The 18458-nt window shown below is 40.9% G+C and overlaps 1 protein-coding gene and 1 long non-coding RNA gene across 2 annotated transcripts in view; one reads left to right on the top strand and one right to left on the bottom strand.

Moving 5' to 3' along the window:
- Positions 1-663: 663 nt before the first annotated feature.
- LOC139677966 (uncharacterized) lies at positions 664-5917 on the bottom strand. The gene is made up of 3 exons (XR_011698940.1): positions 5803-5917; positions 4631-4741; positions 664-1236 (listed from the first exon to the last, which is right to left on the bottom strand). It is a non-coding gene; the product is annotated as an uncharacterized lncRNA (long non-coding RNA).
- A 98-nt stretch (positions 5918-6015) lies between these two features.
- LOC139678095 (protein FAM169B-like) overlaps positions 6016-18458 on the top strand; it is a 36889-nt gene continuing 24446 nt past the window's right edge. The window contains exon 1 of the mRNA XM_071568664.1: positions 6016-6056. Within this exon, the coding sequence (XP_071424765.1) occupies positions 6023-6056 (34 nt within the window). The 5' untranslated portion in view covers positions 6016-6022. The remainder of the gene's footprint in view (positions 6057-18458) is intronic.

Genomic DNA, 18458 nt, shown 5'->3' with positions numbered 1-18458 from the left:
GACTTGCCATGTGTTGCTCTAATTCTGGACGCTGACTATGTGACATTGTGATGCAACCTGGTTTTCTTGCTTCAGAGCTTCTTTTGGGTAAGCTTTATCTAAAGCTGGCCTTCACTGCCTTGAGCTATGTGGTTTGGATCAGAGAGAATGTCAACAAAGATTAAAACATGGAGGGAATGAACAACAAACCAAACTGGATGGCAGTAAAGAGGGCAGACTGCAGTCTGTTTCCTCTAACATGCATCTGATTTTTCTCAGGAAGGCACAGTAAGTTATTTTCCATTTGGAAATGTTAGTATGACCATTTGCTACTGTTTTTCCCTCCAGGAAACTGTTTATGACAAAGATCAAGCATGCATGCATACCATCTCTAGCTCAAAGAATAAAATAAAAACCTTACCAGTTACCACCACAGTGTTGGAATTTGAATCCATTAAATCGATGCTCCAGAAGGTGAAATTCAGTTTTAAACAGTGTTATAATTCAGGTATCTGTGGATAAACTTCATTTAGAAGACCTTTTTGATTCCAACTGTGATGTGTCTGGATTCACATGACAGGGATGATTTGTGACTCATGTAACTTTTAAAGCAAAAATTACGTCTCTATTAAAGATAGAAGTCTGACTGACCAGCTGTCTGACTGGGACTGCCCCAAACTTTTCCTTCTGCAGGCACATAATAGTATTTAGGAAGAACAGGAAAGGCTTAAGAAAATTCTTGTGAAATATTCAGCAACATTTTTCACCACCTGTTTATGTGCAGGTAAACAGAAAATTAATTGAATCAGTTTTATTGTATCTCTGTGGGTATTCTATTTTTAGCACAGTTGTAATTCACTTTAATCGTTGAGGAGCAACTTAACTACGAAAATTTATCTGTCCATTTTTACCATTCTTAGACTTTTTCTTACTGACTTAAACTCAGGGCTAACTCTGCTGCTCCACTTTATAGCAGTTATCTAATTTACTACTCTTGATTTCTATCTTAAGCTTGTTATAAAGGAGGCAAAGTACTGTACACTTTTAAAACCAAACACCAATAGGAAAATGTGTGTATTTGCAAAACCAAAACATTTAGTCAGTAATATCCTTTAACAGGCAACATGTTAAAAAATCTCACTCCAACTTGCAAGGTCAGAGGAACTCTAGAACCTGGGTTGGAGCTTGCTGCAACTGGTGAGTTTAAGAGCTGGTCTGTCTTCATTAAACTGGAGCCTGAGAACCAATGGCGGGGCCCTGAAATCAAAACATATGCACATTGTCACTGCCCAAAACAAAAGCATATGCAAGTTCTCTTGGGAATTATAACTATGTGGGCAGAGGGTTTCACTGGGTCTTGTTTTGAGTAGGAAGTGTGTGAGTGTGTGTGTGTGTGAGAGAGTGAGGGAGGGAGGGGGAAAGTATGCTAAGAATAGAAAGCCACTATATCATCTCAAGAGAGCTGGTAATTGCGAGACCTTAGGGGAAAAAAAATCCCTGAAGGATTCTCTTGGGTTGGGTGTAGCTGAATGAGGTTTGGAGTTATGACCTGTGTCTGTCATTTAAATCCTCCTATGCTGAGACACAAAGAAATTTGTGCATTCTCTTTACTTCAAAGATTCTCTGATTCCATCATCCATTTCTTCCCCTGACTAATACAACTTGCAAAATTAACTTTTGCTTGCTGCTAGGGCTGAAGGAGTAGCTAATACAGGAAACAGAGCTCTCTGCAGCTCTGAGAAAGACAAAATCTGCCAATGGCAGCAGTGAATTACATCTAAAATCCTACAGTCCTTCATACTTCTATGTTGATCAAGAATCTTACAATTGATTTGTCTCCTTGACCAGTCAGTAGAACTCTCCCTGTGATATTCAAGAGGGCAATGACATACCAACCTTCTCATAGTTATTTCTGATCTCTGCTATTTTTAAAAAGTCTACAGGGTGGTCTGGTGAACAAAGCATTTCTAAGGAATAAAGAAAGATTTAAGATCTATAGTTGCTTAATTAATTTCCTGAATGAGAAACTGTGTTTTCTTTGGGACATTATAGCTGCTTCCTATCTATCTATCTATCTATCTATCTATCTATCTATCTATCTATCTATCTATCTATCAATCTAATCATCTATCTATCTATCTATCTATCTGAAGGGTATTGCTTGAATGCTGTAAAATATTAGGTATTTCATTAGCTATTCTTCCAGGGGGTAGATGTATGTCTGTTGGTTCCATGCACTCTGAAACAACTGATATGATCTGTTTGGAATGTAGAACTAGTGTTCAAAGTTTTTACAGCTGGCAAAAGGGAGCAGAAAAAACACAGAGCAACAAAGATTATTTCACTAAACCTTTATGAAGAAGCTGATAGATTTTTTTGGGGGGGAAAGTATTGTCTTCAATAGTTAAGTTTAGTCTCTTTCCAGAGGTCTGCTGATTTGGTAGTGAATATTCCAAGACATTTCCAGTGTTGGTATATACTTGTGCAAATGTGGGAGGAATGCTAGTGGTTTAAATGATAAGACAGAATTATAGAATTTGACAGAGTGCTCCGAAATTAATTTTTGCACTGATTTAAGTGATTGTTCATGTTCCCAAGCTTTGTGTGCATGGTAGCATACTTGGAGGAATAAGGCATTTATTGCAGCTGTGCCACACAGTTCAAAACAGAATTAAAAAATTTGGGTTAGGCCTTGGTTTACTCAGAATTTTATTCAGAAATTAAACCTTTTCTTTTCTCTTACATTTCCTCAGCTGTAGTCGAAGCCACTCTTGAAATTTCTGTTAAAGTATGAATGGAGCTTCAATATTAGCACTCCTGTGCCCATAGCAAGGGATTTGAGGGTCGCTGGATATTTGAGGTCTGTGCAAATTTATCTCCCCATCCATAATTAAGAATCTAAGCTCTTGATATTCGAAGGCAAGTCAGATGCAGCTGACTCAGCTAAACACTGGTTGTTTTTGTTCTTGCTGCACACAGAGGTGATTGGCATGGCACTCATCTTGAGGTGAAGAAGAAATGGAAGCAACTCAACACCTGGTTATCACCTTGAATATTTTTCTGTATACTTGTCTGATATACATTTAAAAATTATTTAAACTGCTGAGTAAAATATTTTTTTCTGCAAATGCATTCTGACCACACTGCAGAACTGCCAGCACGCTGCTCGAGTAGCTTTTTAGTAGATGGTAACAAGAACAGAATATGGCCCTTCATTTAGAAACAGCTCTTTAATTTTTATCTCTTTTATTATTACTTACACATAGGGTTTTTATTTCTTGTTATTGGCAGGTGCTGACCAGTGTTTTAAACTGTTAAGTGGAAGTGTTTAATATATTCCAATTTTTATCTCAGCTGTTCAACACTTAATGAGATGAGTGAGAAATCAAGCTGTTATGCTATTTAACACTAAACTATAATGAGACTTGAAATAGAAATTTCAAGATCTAACAATCTATATTTCTTTTCCTTTCTAATAAAAATAAGTGATCCTCAGAAAAGACTGAAGCTGGTCTTTAGGTAGATGGAATGTCACAACGAGAGGAGACAAACATTTCAGTGTAAAGCTCAGTGTTCCCTGTGAACCAGGGCTTATTCTGTAACAAAATTCATAGAAATAGTAAATGGAAAAATGTAGTGGCAATTTCACTTGCCTTTTTTTTTGTCCTTCCATAGAATTATAGAAAGGTTTGGGTTGGAAGGAAACTTAAAGCTCATCTAGTTTCAACCCCCTGCCATGGACAGGGACACCTTCCACTGTCCCAGGGTGCTCTAAGCTCTGTCCAACCTGGCCTTGGACACTTCCAGGGATGGGGCAGCCACAGCTTCTCTGGGCAACCTGTGCCAGTGTCTGTTTTTTGATAGAAATTTTTATATATTTTCTGTTGCTCCCTTATTTATATTAGTTCTTCTGGATTGGATTCCATTGGTCTACACCCAGTGCTCAAGAATAATGAAAAAAATTGCAACTGTCCAGAAGTTAAATGTAGCCAAATTGCTGGGTGGCTGTTGAAATTTAATTTCTGTTCTTCCTGCACTATTAGCACAGATTAATGGCTTGTGTGGACAGGCTTTTGTTTTAGTTTTGTTTATAATAGAAAGTACTTTAGCAGGAGAACATGCAACTCATGATCAACAGGTTGCTTTTGTTCAGGTGTCATTTACCAGCACAAAGAGATTCTGCAAGTAGGATACACACAACTGAAGTAATTATTTATCAGCTAATATGGAGAATAGGATAGCTAGGACTAACACCTTACTAGGCTGAACAGTGATATGCTTACCACTCCTGATAAGAAAACTGATGAGTTTTGGCTGGCCTGAAGTTTCTAGTATGCTGGGAAAAGCTCTCTGACATTTATTGGTATGAGCTAATCCCTCAGCATTACTGAGTTTTCATGTTTTCTGCCTTTTTTCCCTTCTGTTTGTTTTCTCTTGGATCTTTTACCAGCTGACTATTGTCATCCCACCCACAGCACTTCTGCAACTTCAGTGTAATTTCGTGGTTTTAACTCATGTACTGTCTAATTTTCCTCAGTGAAAACTCACACAGGGTCACACAGCAATGCTGTATCAAACAAGACCTTGGGCCATGGCATGGCCAGACCTTCAGGTTGTGTGTGTGAAATGGGGAGTACTGGAAGGTACAAACCTTCCAGGGGTCATGAGAATGTGCTGAAATCCAACGAGGCTCTGTAAGGTGTGGTGATGTCACATCTGCTTTTTGGAGCACCAGTGTATGTGCTGAGATCGCTTTGTCCTGCTGAGGAAAGAAAATACAGATTTACTTTGCTGTGTGTTTTAAGCCATTTGAAAGGAGAAGCAACATTAAGGAGTTTTTGGTCACTGTACTGACAGGCAGTGAAGTACCTGAGGGATTACAGCACTCAAGATGCTCCTTTGGGACCTTGTTTCCAGGTCCCAGTAAAGGACCTCGCGGTCTAAGCGAGTGTTTCTTTGCAAATGCATTGTTAGTCCCATGTACTTTTAATTTCTTTGATACTTGTATCTGTTATTTTAAAAATAATTAAGCGACTGTACAGTGGGGGTGTGAAGGCTGCCCTGAGTCACCACCTGAATTCTACTTTATTTTTGTCAGCTGAGTTGGTTTTAGCTCCTGTTCCCCAGTGTTACGGTTTGTGGCAATGAACAGCAGGTGCCTTCCTTGGGTTTCCCCAAAGCCTTTTTTCAGACTGACAACCATCACTGCAGAATGATATAAAAATGTCATTTTAATGAGTGTTTTCCCCTTGTAAACTTTCTGCCTCTGCCACACGAATTACAAGAAACTGTGGCTAGCTCTATGGCTCATCATTCTGTGCCTTTTAAATAGATAATTTGGGGTTTGTATTAAGAGTTAAGTTCAGACACAGTGCTGGGCTGGCCCTTGCCCAGGGCCATGGCTCCATGGTGGGGGCCGAGGGCATTCCCTCGGGCAGCAGCCGCCATCTCCGGCCTCCCTGGGCTCTCCATGGCTGTTCCCTGCTGTCCTTGGCTCCCACAGCCGTCATCCCACCATCCATTCATAGAATCACAGAATCAGCTGGGTTGGAAGAGACCTCCAAGATCATCAAGTCCAACCCTTAATCCAATCCCACTTTGATCACCAGATCATGGCACTCCAGTGCCACGTCCAGTCTCACCTTAAAAACCTCCAGGGTGGGAGAATCCACCATCTCCCTGGGGCAGGCAATTCCAATGCCTGACTGCTCTTTCTGTAAAGAACTTCTTCCTGATATCCAACCTAAACCTCCCCTGGCAGAGCTTAAGCTCGTGCCCTCTTGTTCTCCTGCTGGTTGCCTGAGAGAAGAGACTAATCCCCACCTGGTTACAACGGCCTTTCAGGGAGTTGTGGAGAGTGATAAGGTCTTCCCTGAACCTCCTCTTCTCGTCCTTCGCTCCCCCCGCCGCCATCCCACAGCCCAGCCCTATCCCTGGCTACCACCGCCGCCATCCCGCCATCCCTGCCCGTCCCTGGCTTTCCCCTCCGCCATCCCGCCCCCGTCCCGCCCTCAGGGCTGCCCCGCACCGCCCTCAGGAAGTGATGGCGGCCGAGGGAGGAGGAAGAGCGGCCGCGGGTAAGAGGGAGGGAGCGGCTCGGGCCCGGCCGCGGGCGGCTGGAACGCCGCAAAACGCTCGGGTCTTTCCCGGGAATCCCCTCCCAGTGGCTGCGGCCGGGCCCGGGCGGGCCCCGCGGCTCCATGGCCCGAGGGAGGGGCGACAGTCCGGCCCCTGCCAGCAGGGTCAGGTGCCACAGAGTTTCCCCCCATCTTTCCCAAGCGTACAGGTAACTTCTCCAGGTTTTCGGCTGGTCCACAGCAATGCTGAAGCAGGGAGAGTGGCCTGGTGATTCCTGCCTGCTGTGGTTGGGCGTGTGATGCTGCCGAGCTTATTCCAAACTGTTCGCCGAGTGTGTTCGGGGGTCTCAGCACACGTGAATGTGCTTAGGATTGTCATAACTCACTTCTTGAGAAGTGCTGAAAAGCAGTGGGGATACTACGTAAAATACCAGTATTTAAAGCCAAATCTCGCACCCTCGGGAGTTGTTTACCCAAACAGCAAACCCAGGGGAAACAAAAGCCTCCTGGTTGAACGGGGACAAAAGAAGCAGTAAACACGTTGGTTCTTGATCACGCAAACATCATTAGTTGGAGTGTTTCCATGTAGAGACGAGATATTATATTGCAGAATAGTATACAAAGTGTACTATCGAAATAGACAAATATATTACTGTATATATATGTATACTGTACTATATACTGTATACAAAGTGTATGGTACCCTTTAAAAATACTTAGGAAAACCTTTCTTTGTTGTTGATGAGCTGGCTGCAGAACCAGAAGTATGTGGAAACTGATGATGTGTTCTTTGAAAAAAGTCACTCTCCCCTCATCTCCTCATAACTCGGAGAAGTTAATTTTCTGGTGTTTCTGGCAGTGGACAAAGAGCTGCTCAGCTCAGCAGGACTCAGCCCTTCAGTACCTCCTGGGCTTACACTTCTTTTTGTTATGCAGGTCCCAAATTTTCCTGCTCCCGGTGCTTGGGAAGGGACCTGATCTTAGGACAGGTGGACTTTCCGCACATGCTCCCCCGTGGATTTCCAAAGGAGTGTGGTGTGTGCAGTGTTCTGGGTTTATATTTGACTAGGAAGACTTCCAAGAATCTCTGTTCACGCACTTGTTTGGACAAGGGCCCATTGCATCACCTCAGTTAGCTTTTGCACTGCTTTCCCTCCTGCTCTGTTTTTATACTCCTCTTTCTTAATTTGTCACGCTAGCAGGTAAATGGAGAGAGAGTGAATTTATCTTCTGAAACACATTTTAAGTTGCTGCTGTTTATCTAAAGCACCTACTTCATCCCCTTCAGTAAAATAATGATGTTGTTCATTAGTTCCTTTAGCTGCTCATGGCTAAATGCGCCATAGTCAGATTGCGCTATTTTCCCCCTCCTATCAGACACTTATGGAAGTCAAACATTTGTAATAATGCTATTTTTTAATTTGGAAGACTCTCAGTTCTACTGATGTTTTTAAATAAAATATCTTTAGATGAATGAAATTGGGTTTTTCATGTCCAAGCAAGCATTTTACTGTTGGGCACTTCAGCTAATGTCTGTATTTTCCCCTGACTTTTTCATTTCTCTAAAACTGAATGCTTAGAATAGTTGTTCTTCCATGCCCTTCCTCTTTTGGGGTAGCTGGTGTTGTTTCTAGGTATTGTCTGAGTTTTGGCGTGGTTATTTACTTGGATGTTCCTATGTTTAAAATAATTATGGAGCAATTGGCAATAAGCAAGTTGAGGGTGCAGGCAGGCTTTTAAGAGCATGTTGGAGTCAGCCATTAGCTCTTGTGCAAATGATGCTTTTCAGTTCATGTGCTGTAATTGAGATGCTACAGCTCAGTCTTGAGGGCTGTTCGTGTAACTGTTTTTCACAGGGAAAGACTCTTTACACTTCCAGGTTTCTAAGCCCCCTTTTAAGTCCTAAGCAGACCTTGCTGTTAAGAAGCAGGACAGCTGTTGACCTAGAACTTGAAGTTCCTGTTTTTAATTCAGATTTATCACAAATTCTTTTTGATTTTAGAATGTTTGGACAGTCAGATTTATATGTGTTTAACCATCCAACAGAACGGCCAGGAAGGACATTCAGTGATTCACCACATACATACGGGCCTGGAGCCTGAGAAATGGTTCCTGGATCAGAAACCTGTATGTCTAGTTTAGCAATTGCATTAATGAAGCCTTAAATTTCCATCTGTCTCTCGAGGAAGATGGAAATCTGCCTGCCCTCCATGAAATCCACGTTAATCAGTTTATAGGCGGGAGGTCAACGGCGGGAAAGATGGAACCACAAAATTCAGGTAAACACTGTCATAAATGTGGCCTCTGCATCTAGGAAAGTAATTCAAAGCTCTGAGATGAGACTCATCAACAGCCATACACCTGCAATGCAACTGAAATCTCATGGATGGAACAGGCAGAATTTTACTCAGACTGAGGAGTGTGTGTATGTAAGAGGTGAGGGCTGTCATAACATCGCCACAGGTAAGGCAAGTTACTGAAACCTTGCTTTCTTTATCACAAATATGTAGTTATGGTCTGGAAAGAAAAGAAATCAGGAAACAAAATGCTAAATACTTCCCTCAATGAATAAATACAGTCCAGAACCCAGCAAACAAACCAGAGTCCTTTCCCATAATAGCATTGCAGTGAATACACTCCTTCCCTTGAGGGAAAGTTTGGGAAAACAAACAGCACAAGAGAAAGTCTAGCCGGTTTCAGTTTGCAAGTGGGAGGTGTGCAGGCATTCTGGTTGTGAGTATAAGAACCTACGTGAACAGGCTGGTGTGTATTTTCCACATTGTGTAAAGGTTGCATACTGAGAGACTTCCAAACACCCTGCATGGCAATCCGCCTTTCTGGAATGTTGTCTTTGCAAATTGATTGGTGGACCCTCAGGTCGCACATATCTGAAGTCAACTGTGTCCTGCTCAGTTACTGAGAGTTCTGTGGATGCTTAAAAATGTTGTGTTTGTAACCTTTAAAACTGCTGTCTGGTGGCTGGTCTTTATAGTATTACTGACAACAGATGGCAAATGGCTCCGCTGATGTAATTCTTGCTGGTGTTTCATTCCTGTGAAGTTGCACAGTTTCAAAATCTCAGAAAGTGCCTCCATATTTTTTCTGCATAATGATTTCAAGCCAAATGAAATGAAAACATTTTCTATTATTCAGATTCCCATGGTGTCATGTGACATTTTGGTAAGGATTGCCTTGCAGCAGTTTCAGATAAGTGCACGTTTGGTAGCAATTTAAGGCCTGTGTCCTTTAAGTAATGCTTATTAGTACGTAACAGATGCCGTTTAGAAACATTATGCCTTTTAATAGGCTCTGCTTTTAGCCTACATGTTCCCATTCCAGGCAGACTGTGGATCAGGCAGGCTTGGAGGTATGCTGTCATTTATGCAAAGCCTAAGTCAATTTTCTGCTCTGAAGTCGAGCCATGTGTTTTTCCTTGTTTTTTCCATTCTGGTCATAGCTGCCTTGCTGTGCTTTCCCCCCTAGTCATATCTTTGGCTTATTGTCAAGCCATTGCAATCAAAACCTTTTGCATTTTTAACCACCAGCAGTGGTTTCTTTTGTCCTTACAGAAGAGCCTGTGTAAACTGAATTTGAACACTCTCAGCCTCACTGTCAAGAGCACAGCAAGCACAGAGTTATCCCTCTGTTGCCAGCCTGTCCTTCCTGCTCTGCTTTTTCCTCCTCCCAAAAGGAGAAAAAGGGAAAAGCAGAGCCATGCTGCTTCTGGAGCACCTTCAAAGACATGTAGAATAGCTGACACAATGGCACAGAGAGGCAAGAGAGATGTTTACACATTTATTCCACTACTTGCAGCTGTTTAATAAAGCAAGTTCTGAGACAGCCTTGTGATAGCTGGTGCAGGTGACATATTAATTTGCAGCCACATAATAAACTTTAAAAAGTTGAAATTACTGGGGAAAAGGAATTTTTTCTTTCTTTTCTTTTTTACCCCTCAAATTAATTGCTTTATTTTGAGATTATTCTGGCTGGACAAATTGCTCCTCTCAAGTAATTTGAGGAAAGGCTGCTGGGCCTTCTTAGGCAGACTTGTGCTCTCTGCTGGTGGGAGCAGTAGGCCTGTCAGATGTAAAGCATTTGCAACTCAAATAATGTGGTATTTGAAGCTGGTATCTCTGAAAATCTAGACAGTTGTCTCATATTTGCATTGCTGCTTTGTTTGTTTGGGGAGTATTGTCCTTTCTGATGACAGACCAGGGCTTTCAGCTACTGCTGGTGTGCCGCAAGTTGCTGTGCTTTGTGTGGTGTTTTCTCACCCCTGCTGTGATTGATGGTAGTAATAGGGAGATGTATTTTATGTGGTACTTAAATTTGAGCCCTGGTGCCAGGTTGTGACTGTGGGTGTTTCAGAAAAAAACATTTTAATTATTGAAATACAGCCATTTTCTGAAACCATCCTGTCAGTCTGTCTGGCTTCTCCCCATGGGATGACATTATCTTTGTGCCAGACCATTTGCCAAACTCAGTTTCATTTCCTGCCATTTCACTATTCCTTGTTTATCACTGTGGGAGTAATTGTCTTCCTCTTTTTCCCTTAAGTGACAGGATGATTTTTGACCAGTGTGTCCTCCTTTCTATCTTTCATCTTTGTAAAGGATTGAATTGCCACTATCTACATTTGAACATGAGATTCATAAAAGCTCTGCTGCTCTTCACAGAATCTTTGCTGTCGTTTTCCTTTCAAATCAGCCTCTTTCCAGTTGTTCTGAAAAATTTATATATTTTTCTTGTATATTTTGTTTTGTTTAGTGGATAGACAAATAGTTAAGTTGACAAATTTAGATTTTTTTGCTTACCTATGCAATAGAAGACACATTTGGAACAGGTTGCCCTGAGAACCTGTGGCTGCCCCATCTCTGGGAGTGTCCAAGGCCAGGTTGGACAGGGCTTGGAGCAACCTGGGCTGGTGGGAAGTGTCCCTGCCCATGGGCAGGGGAGTGGAATGAGATGGTCTTTAAGGCCCCTTCCAACCTAAACCATTCTGTGATTCCAAAATCCATACCTCTTCCTTCAGTAGTTGAAGTTGGACTTTTCCAGGAAGATTTGTGCCCATTTCTTGATTGTATGAAATCAGTATTTATTCAGAACTCGATGCTGATGTTCCCAAGTTCAGAGGTATTAGCAGAAATCCCACTGAATCATTGGAATTTCCTTGAGGAAAACCTGATGTGAACATGAACCTTAAAGCCTTAATTAATTACTATCCTGAGTGTCCCTTTTCTCCAGCACTACATTTTTTTCTGAGTTGCTCTATAAGCTCCCTCTTTCTTTTTTACACGTAAGCTCTGTGAATAAGAAAGTTAAATGGGCAGAAGTAGGAATTCCTGATAGCTACAGCTGGTAGCACTTCCATGGCTTAACAGTGTGCTGCAGTTTTTATTTGTAAAGTCTGTTTCTGGACCATAATACCTCAGCTTTTTTCAATTACATTAGGTTAGAACTTTGTGCTAAACATGCCAGTCCAGATGTGCATTCTGTGTGTAACAGGACAGGGGTAGCCTGTTTACACAGATGTACTTTAATTTATCTGTACTATGAGTTGGATGTGGCTTTATTTTGGTAAGTGTTACACTGCTAAAGATCCATCTGAGATAAAATAGGTATAGTTGGAACCTGCTTGCTGTAACTTTAATTTGGAAAGTGGAGGAAATACCCCTTCAATACACACTTGGCATTATGTGATTCCTTTCAATATGCAATTGCTTTTCCAACCTTGGAAACATTTGAAATAATGTGTTTTCATCTAGGTGTTTTTCCAAAAAGAGCTAAATAATTAAATCAATTATTTAATTCTCTTGTCTAATTTTTTCCCGTTTCACAAATTGTGGATTACTTTAAGGTTTGGAAAATAAATAGTATGTGTTTTATGGATCCTGGTAAGAGAAGGTTCTGAGGGCCTTCAGAGCTCGTTGAAGTGAGTGACAGTTGAAGGTGTTTGACATTTTTCAGTGCCTCTATATTCTGCTAAATATATGTGTATACTTAAAGCTTTTTTCTTTTCTGAAATAAGTAGTAAAAATGTATTAGTGGGAATGTGATGTCTAACAGGATAGTATCCTGCACTTGGGATACCTGACATTTGGTCTGCCCTGCATTTCAGCAACAGAATTTGTCGTAATGACTCATCTATTTAATCTGTTTGGTTTCTTTATTGGGAATGGGATCAGGATTGTTTTTTTTCACTTCTGCCTTCAGTTATTGAGTCCACAGCAGAAAATTATTTACAGACAGAAACTCATATTTAGTGTTCTGAAGCCCTTCTTGCTGTTCAAGAATAGGAAGCAATATATAAATGGCATTTTTGGATTGAAGCACAGGAGCCTGGTAGTACCAATGCATCTTTTTCATCCTTTGTATTCCAAGAGTTATTGCTCTGTTAATAATGGGGAGAAGCAATGCAGTGGGGAGGAACCTTGCTGTCATTAATGATGTGCAGCACCTGGTTAGGAGCTGCCTTGCTCTCTCAAACAGACACCACACCAGGGCCTTGCCCACTGGCTCCATGGCCATCACATGTTGTGATTGTGAGGTTTCACTTGCACTAGGACTTGGGCTTTTGACATGTATTTGCTCAGTTAAATTCAGGATATGAGAGTCAGGTTCTGTGTGTACTCCCGGGAATGTGCCAAAGATCTCTTCCTTCCTTTGAAAGGTTAAACAAATATGGTTGTCTAATGGTAACCACACGCATACAGTTGTTCAGGCTCGTGGGGAGGAAAGCAGAAGAGCTGGTGTGAAGCACTGCTGTTGAACATGGGGTATGGGACAGCACTTCACTTACGGATGTATGATTTGGAAGGGCAAAAAAAAAGTTACTGGATCGCAGACATTGCCCTGGCAGTGCTGCCGTAGTGTGGCAGTGACAGTCCACAGGAGAACTAGAACAAGTTATGTTACATGACTTTGTCTTTTTCTGTTGTGACTTCAGAGACACTGATAAGGAAATCGTCAACCCTTTTGAAGTGGTAGATAAGACATACACTTAACTGATAAGAAACCAGGAGAAGGAAATCAGAAGATGGAGTGATTTGTTAGGGGCCACAAAAACACACCTGTGTTAAGAATAAATCTTAGGAGTTCTGGGCTCAGTTGCATGGTTTAATTACCAGAACGCTCCCTCCTAAATATTGACATGATATACTGTCATTGTGTTTTGGTGCACATGTTTGTCTCATATTGCAAAGTGGTTTTTGATTGAAAAACAAGAAAAAGAAAAATATTTTGTGAACAAAAAAAAATCACAATACTGTCAGAAACACTTAAAACCTGCTGAAGTTGTTTTTTGGGATTGTTTTTTTTTTTGTTATTGTGCAACATATTGGCATGAAAATAAAGCCAGTGAACAAAGCCAGTGCTGCTATTGCAACCATTAGACATGGCAAAACTGAATCAAAAATAATGAAACTTGAAAGTTAGAAATGTTAAGTTCTTTTTATCTGTCTTGTTTCTACACCACTAGAAATCTGACTGAGGTGGTTTTCATATTTTTACATGTAAAATTATGCACAGATTTGCACAAATGTACAAAGTCCAGATAAAAATCCAGTGGTGACTGATGGCTCTTCTGTAAACATACAGTTCCTAATGGATGCATGTAGTATCCTCCTCTGTGTTTGTAGAACATGAAAAAGTAGTTGTAGGATAAATGATTAATTCACTTCAGACATAACACTTTTCATGCTTCATCTACGGTGAGGTTGATGGATTTTGCTTTACAATCTGGCTGCATCCTGAATGCCCTTACAGATCTCTGGAATGGGCATTTCAACAAGTCCATCTTTCTTGAGAGGACCAGCAATACTTCAGTGCATCTTAATCAACCCAATGGTGTGTCTAGGTTGGAAAAAATTGCATCACCAACTTTGTTGGCTGAAGGGAATGGTATTAATTAGCTACACATGAATGCAGGAATAGACAATTCTTAGCAGTGGAAGCAAATAACCCTCATCCCTGGAAGTGTTCAAGGACGGGTTGGATGGGCCTTGGAGAAACCTGGTCTAGTGAAAAGTCTCCCTGCCCATGGCAGGGGGTTGGAACAGGATGATTTTTGTAGTCCCTTCCAACCCAAATCTTTCCATGATTCTGTGAAGTATCTCTTGTTTAATAAACTGTGCATTTTCTTCATGGTCAAAAATAACAAGTATTGGCAGTATCTACTAATTTGAAACTTAAATGAGTGTTATAACACCTTTACAATGAGACAGAGTTGATTGTCCCAGGTTGTAACTGATTTGTTAGATGATGGCAAGATAGTAAAAGTAATATATAGGTACTAAAATGAGTTTTCTAGTGAAAGAGAGCACGAGGGGTGTAATGGTGGTTGGAATTGCTGTAGCATTATATTCATGAGACAAGTCTGTGGGTATCTGTTCTAGTTAAATGATCTCTGTTATGGCACAGGGTTTAGTTGCAGGGGATATAAAAGGATAATCAAAAAGAATCTTCAGAATATCTGATTAGATGGAAGAATGTCCTTTACCTTCAGGTATTACAGCAGTCTATAGTTTCACTTGTTGAATTTCACGTATGACTCTGTGCACCATGTGTTTTCTGTTGTGTTGAGAATAGATTCTTTTGCTCGTGGAAAATATTTCCTGCTTACTTGAACCGATAGAATGAAATTCTTGCTGAATCTGTAATGATGGGATCTGTCTTTAATCTACAAAAATTAATTCTAGTTTAAGGTATTGTCTCCCATTTTGTGATTGCATTTGTTATTTATCTGCCTGATGCAGAACATGTGCATGTTAATTAGATTAACATTATCTGGATTCTCACATATTGATCTTTTCAGGTCCTAAGTGATGTAAAATTTGTGACTTTCACCTCTCAAGGAGGATACTTGTCCATTGCATGAAATTCCTCTGAAATTCAGCTCTCTCTTCTGGAGAAGATCAGAGATGGAATTACAGTAGGTGTAGACAAAGCTGAGGTTGGGGATCAGGACTGAAACAGGGATCTTGGTCTGTGCCTTGTTGTCAGAGTTGAATGGTATTTTAGGCTGAGGGACTTAGAGGTGCTGAAGGGTAGAATTTGCTAAAGATGACTGAGTGGTATCAGCAGTGCCTGCTTGTTTTTATAGCTGGTTTTATCTGTAGCTTTTCACTGGAAAAATCAGATTCTTTGTGCAAATTGATGACAGATCACTAGAGTGAGAGGAGATGTACTTGCACATCCTCGCTTGAGAATGTGGCCAGGCTGCTCCATGGAAACAAAAGAGAGGAGAAGCAGATGCACTGCTAGTTTTTGCTTTAAAATGTACTCTGCATGCTTGAAATGGAAATATTCTCCTTCACGTTTCTCATTTATTTATCACTTGGTAAGTTTTTCCTGGTGGAATTGCACATGCTGCCACCCTGGATGCTGCTGCTCTGGGAGAGACAGAGCCTGGTGCTGTCTGTGAACCCCTCACTGCTGCTCCATCCACCCCGACGGTGCTTGACCTTGGTCACAGCTTGGGCAGTTTGAGGTCCCAGCCCCTGCAGTGCCACTGTCAGGAATCCCTCTCAGGCAGGAGGCCTCCCGTTCTAAATTTACTCTCCTTATGGTTTCTGGTCCCTCCTCTGTGGCTGCAGCGAGAGGCCCCTTTTATGACTCGGCCCTCGCTCCTTCCCCTGCACAGGGTAACCCTTTGTGAGCAGCTTCAATCAAAGGACTGCTGGCAGGGGCCTGGCACTCTGCCTGCCACCATGTGCTCTTTTTGTTGCTGCTAGGTAAGAGCAAATTCAAATAAAATGCTGTCATTCCAATTAATTTGAAAGGCTGTCTTTGGAACTTCGTGATTTTGGTATTCCAAGATGCTGGGTAGGGGCCTCAGACCGAAGCACTCATGGGAGAATAGCTCTGCTTTTATTTTAAAGTGAAGCTAAATTATTTTGCATTTGATTTAGGAACCTTTCTAACATTCTGTTAGTCAGCAATAATTATTGATTTAGTCAAATGCTTAATAACAATAGTTATGTTTAGACTTTGAGAGTTTTTTCTTGTTTCTGTATACAAAACAAACACGTAAAAGGGACATGTACTGCAGGGCAAGTACCAATTTGTCACTTAGTGCTGGGGAAAACTGGGAAACACATTAATTCACATAAAAAAATTTCAAACAAGTGATTTCTCTCCTGCCTATGGCCGTGGAACAGTATGAGTGGTATGTGCAGGTGTGTGCAAGTTTGGGGGCTGTTCACAAAACCAACCTCAGCTCCACTGACTTCTTGACACTCCAAGGTACCTAAAGTGAGACTCTGCTCCACTTTGTTCCTAGAGGAACCTCACTCTCTCTCCCTCCTCCCCTTATGCACAGAAGTCAAGACATTTGTTTTCTTCATGAAAAGTGTTTTGACTTCCCTTTTGTATAGGAGTATGTACTGCTAACTCACTTGGGCCTTTTCAGCATATCACACAGGGAAGACAAGTTATCTGGAAATCTAAAAACATTTTTTAGAGAAAAAGATCACTTCTGTGCAAAGCTGTATTGATGGAAAGTTGATCAGAAGTTTTCTCTAAGGCCTCAATATTTGATCTGTAACCTGATTTTGTCATTGGAATGGTCACTGTTACCTTAGAGTATGAGTTTATTATATACCAGAAGGTTCATGTAGCTCTGAAGGCACTGGTTGGTTGGTTCAGGGAGCAGAAAACAAGACTGTGCTGTTCAATTGCATTGGCTGAGCTGTGGCAGGAGAGAGCCTTGTAAGCTGCACCTCATGAACAGCATTTATTAGCATGGCAAATATTTTTCTTTGTGCTAAACTTAAATCTTACATGCTGCTCTTTTGTGAAGAATTAATTTACTAGTAAATTTACTTTTGTGAATTACTAAAGTTTTTAATAATAATCTTTATTTTCTCTCCTCACGTGACTTCTTTGCATGTGGGTGTTTCACAGTACACACTTTCTGCCTCTGGAGAAGAAAACCCCCACTAAGTACTGCCTGGATTCTATAATGTGACCCAACTTGCAATGCTCTTTTCTCTCCCATTTTGTCACATACAAACATCCCATGAAACCCATTTACAGAGTAGCTTCTGTTCAGCATTCCGACTACATAGCTTTGCTGTCAAGACTCAGGATGGAAGCTGATTGCCTGCAAAGGGCAGGAGAATAGTGCTTAAAGCATTTTAAGCAGTGCTGGGTAGTGGTGAATTATCAGTTACAGTTTCTTACCCATTTTCTGAGGAATCAAGATACTGATCACTGCTGGAGGGAGAATGGTGGGATCATGGATAAATAGTCTGACCTGACAAATCCTATACTTCTACTGTTATGTGGAAAGATACAATTTTGAATATGGTATTTTATGATTCATAGTTTCTGAATCTTGATACAGATACTCTTGCAATGCTCTTCTAAAACTCCTCATTGTCTCAACTGTTTAATTAGCCCTTACTAACTGTGCAGTTATTTCACATTCGACTTGAGCCCCAGGAGCTGCTGTGACACCAAACCATGATTGAAAATAAAGGATTCAGAACTCAGATTGCAACTACAGCAGTATGGGAGATTTTGACCTCAGTTTGGGGTTTCCAAGAGTTGCAGGTGTAACTTGTTGATTGAAAGCTTCTTAAATTGAAACCGTTTCCTTCCTGTGATAGAAGAGTGGCAGGACACCATTTGGACTGCAACACATTTCTTAATGTTCTTTATCTTGGACTGGTGATGAACCAGCAGATGGTCTGGTTTGTTATGTCAGGAGGAGGTTATTGGTTCTTCAGGAACACCAAGTTGGACTTTGCATTTAGGTAACAGGCATCAAATGTATGTGATTTTTGTTTGCATACAGTTAACAAATACTCTTCAGCATTTAATCATGTGGATTAAAAGTTGTGTTGCCTGTTATTATTTTGGGAAGTCTTGTGTATGTAAGTATTTTAATATTTCTGATATTATTTCATTGTTGTGAAGGTGTCCAGTTGAAGTTACTCAGAAAAGAGAAATAAAAACCTAATGATACACAACAGGTCATGGACTGACCCATAAAGGGTCAGTCTTCCAAGAAAGATTCCAGGATTCCAAGGAATCTTTGGAATTCCTTCCTTGTTATATTTTTGGATGCTACTTACACTTTGGCTTGAGGTTTTTTTTCCTCTTCCAGCTTTAAAGCAATTTACTTACACCTAGAGAAATTTGAGACTCTGCTGGTTGAATTCAAAGGAGACAAATGTGATTTGATGCTGTCATGGTTCTCCTTTGTCAAATTGCATGTCAAGAGGTAGATAACATATAGATAGTTTAGTACCAGCCTTACTGTTTTAGACTAGGATTATACAAAAGGCTCTAATGACATCATTAAGGCCTCAGTTACATCAAACAGCTGCTGGGGAGACTGAGGTTTTGAAACTCATGTTTCTTAGTTCATTTAAAAAGTCAAAATATCTTGTATTTTAT

Source organism: Pithys albifrons, chromosome 13 (assembly GCF_047495875.1).
Source record: "Pithys albifrons albifrons isolate INPA30051 chromosome 13, PitAlb_v1, whole genome shotgun sequence".
In the NCBI taxonomy this organism is placed as follows: domain Eukaryota; kingdom Metazoa; phylum Chordata; class Aves; order Passeriformes; family Thamnophilidae; genus Pithys; species Pithys albifrons.
This window is presented reverse-complemented; position numbering and strand designations above follow the sequence as displayed.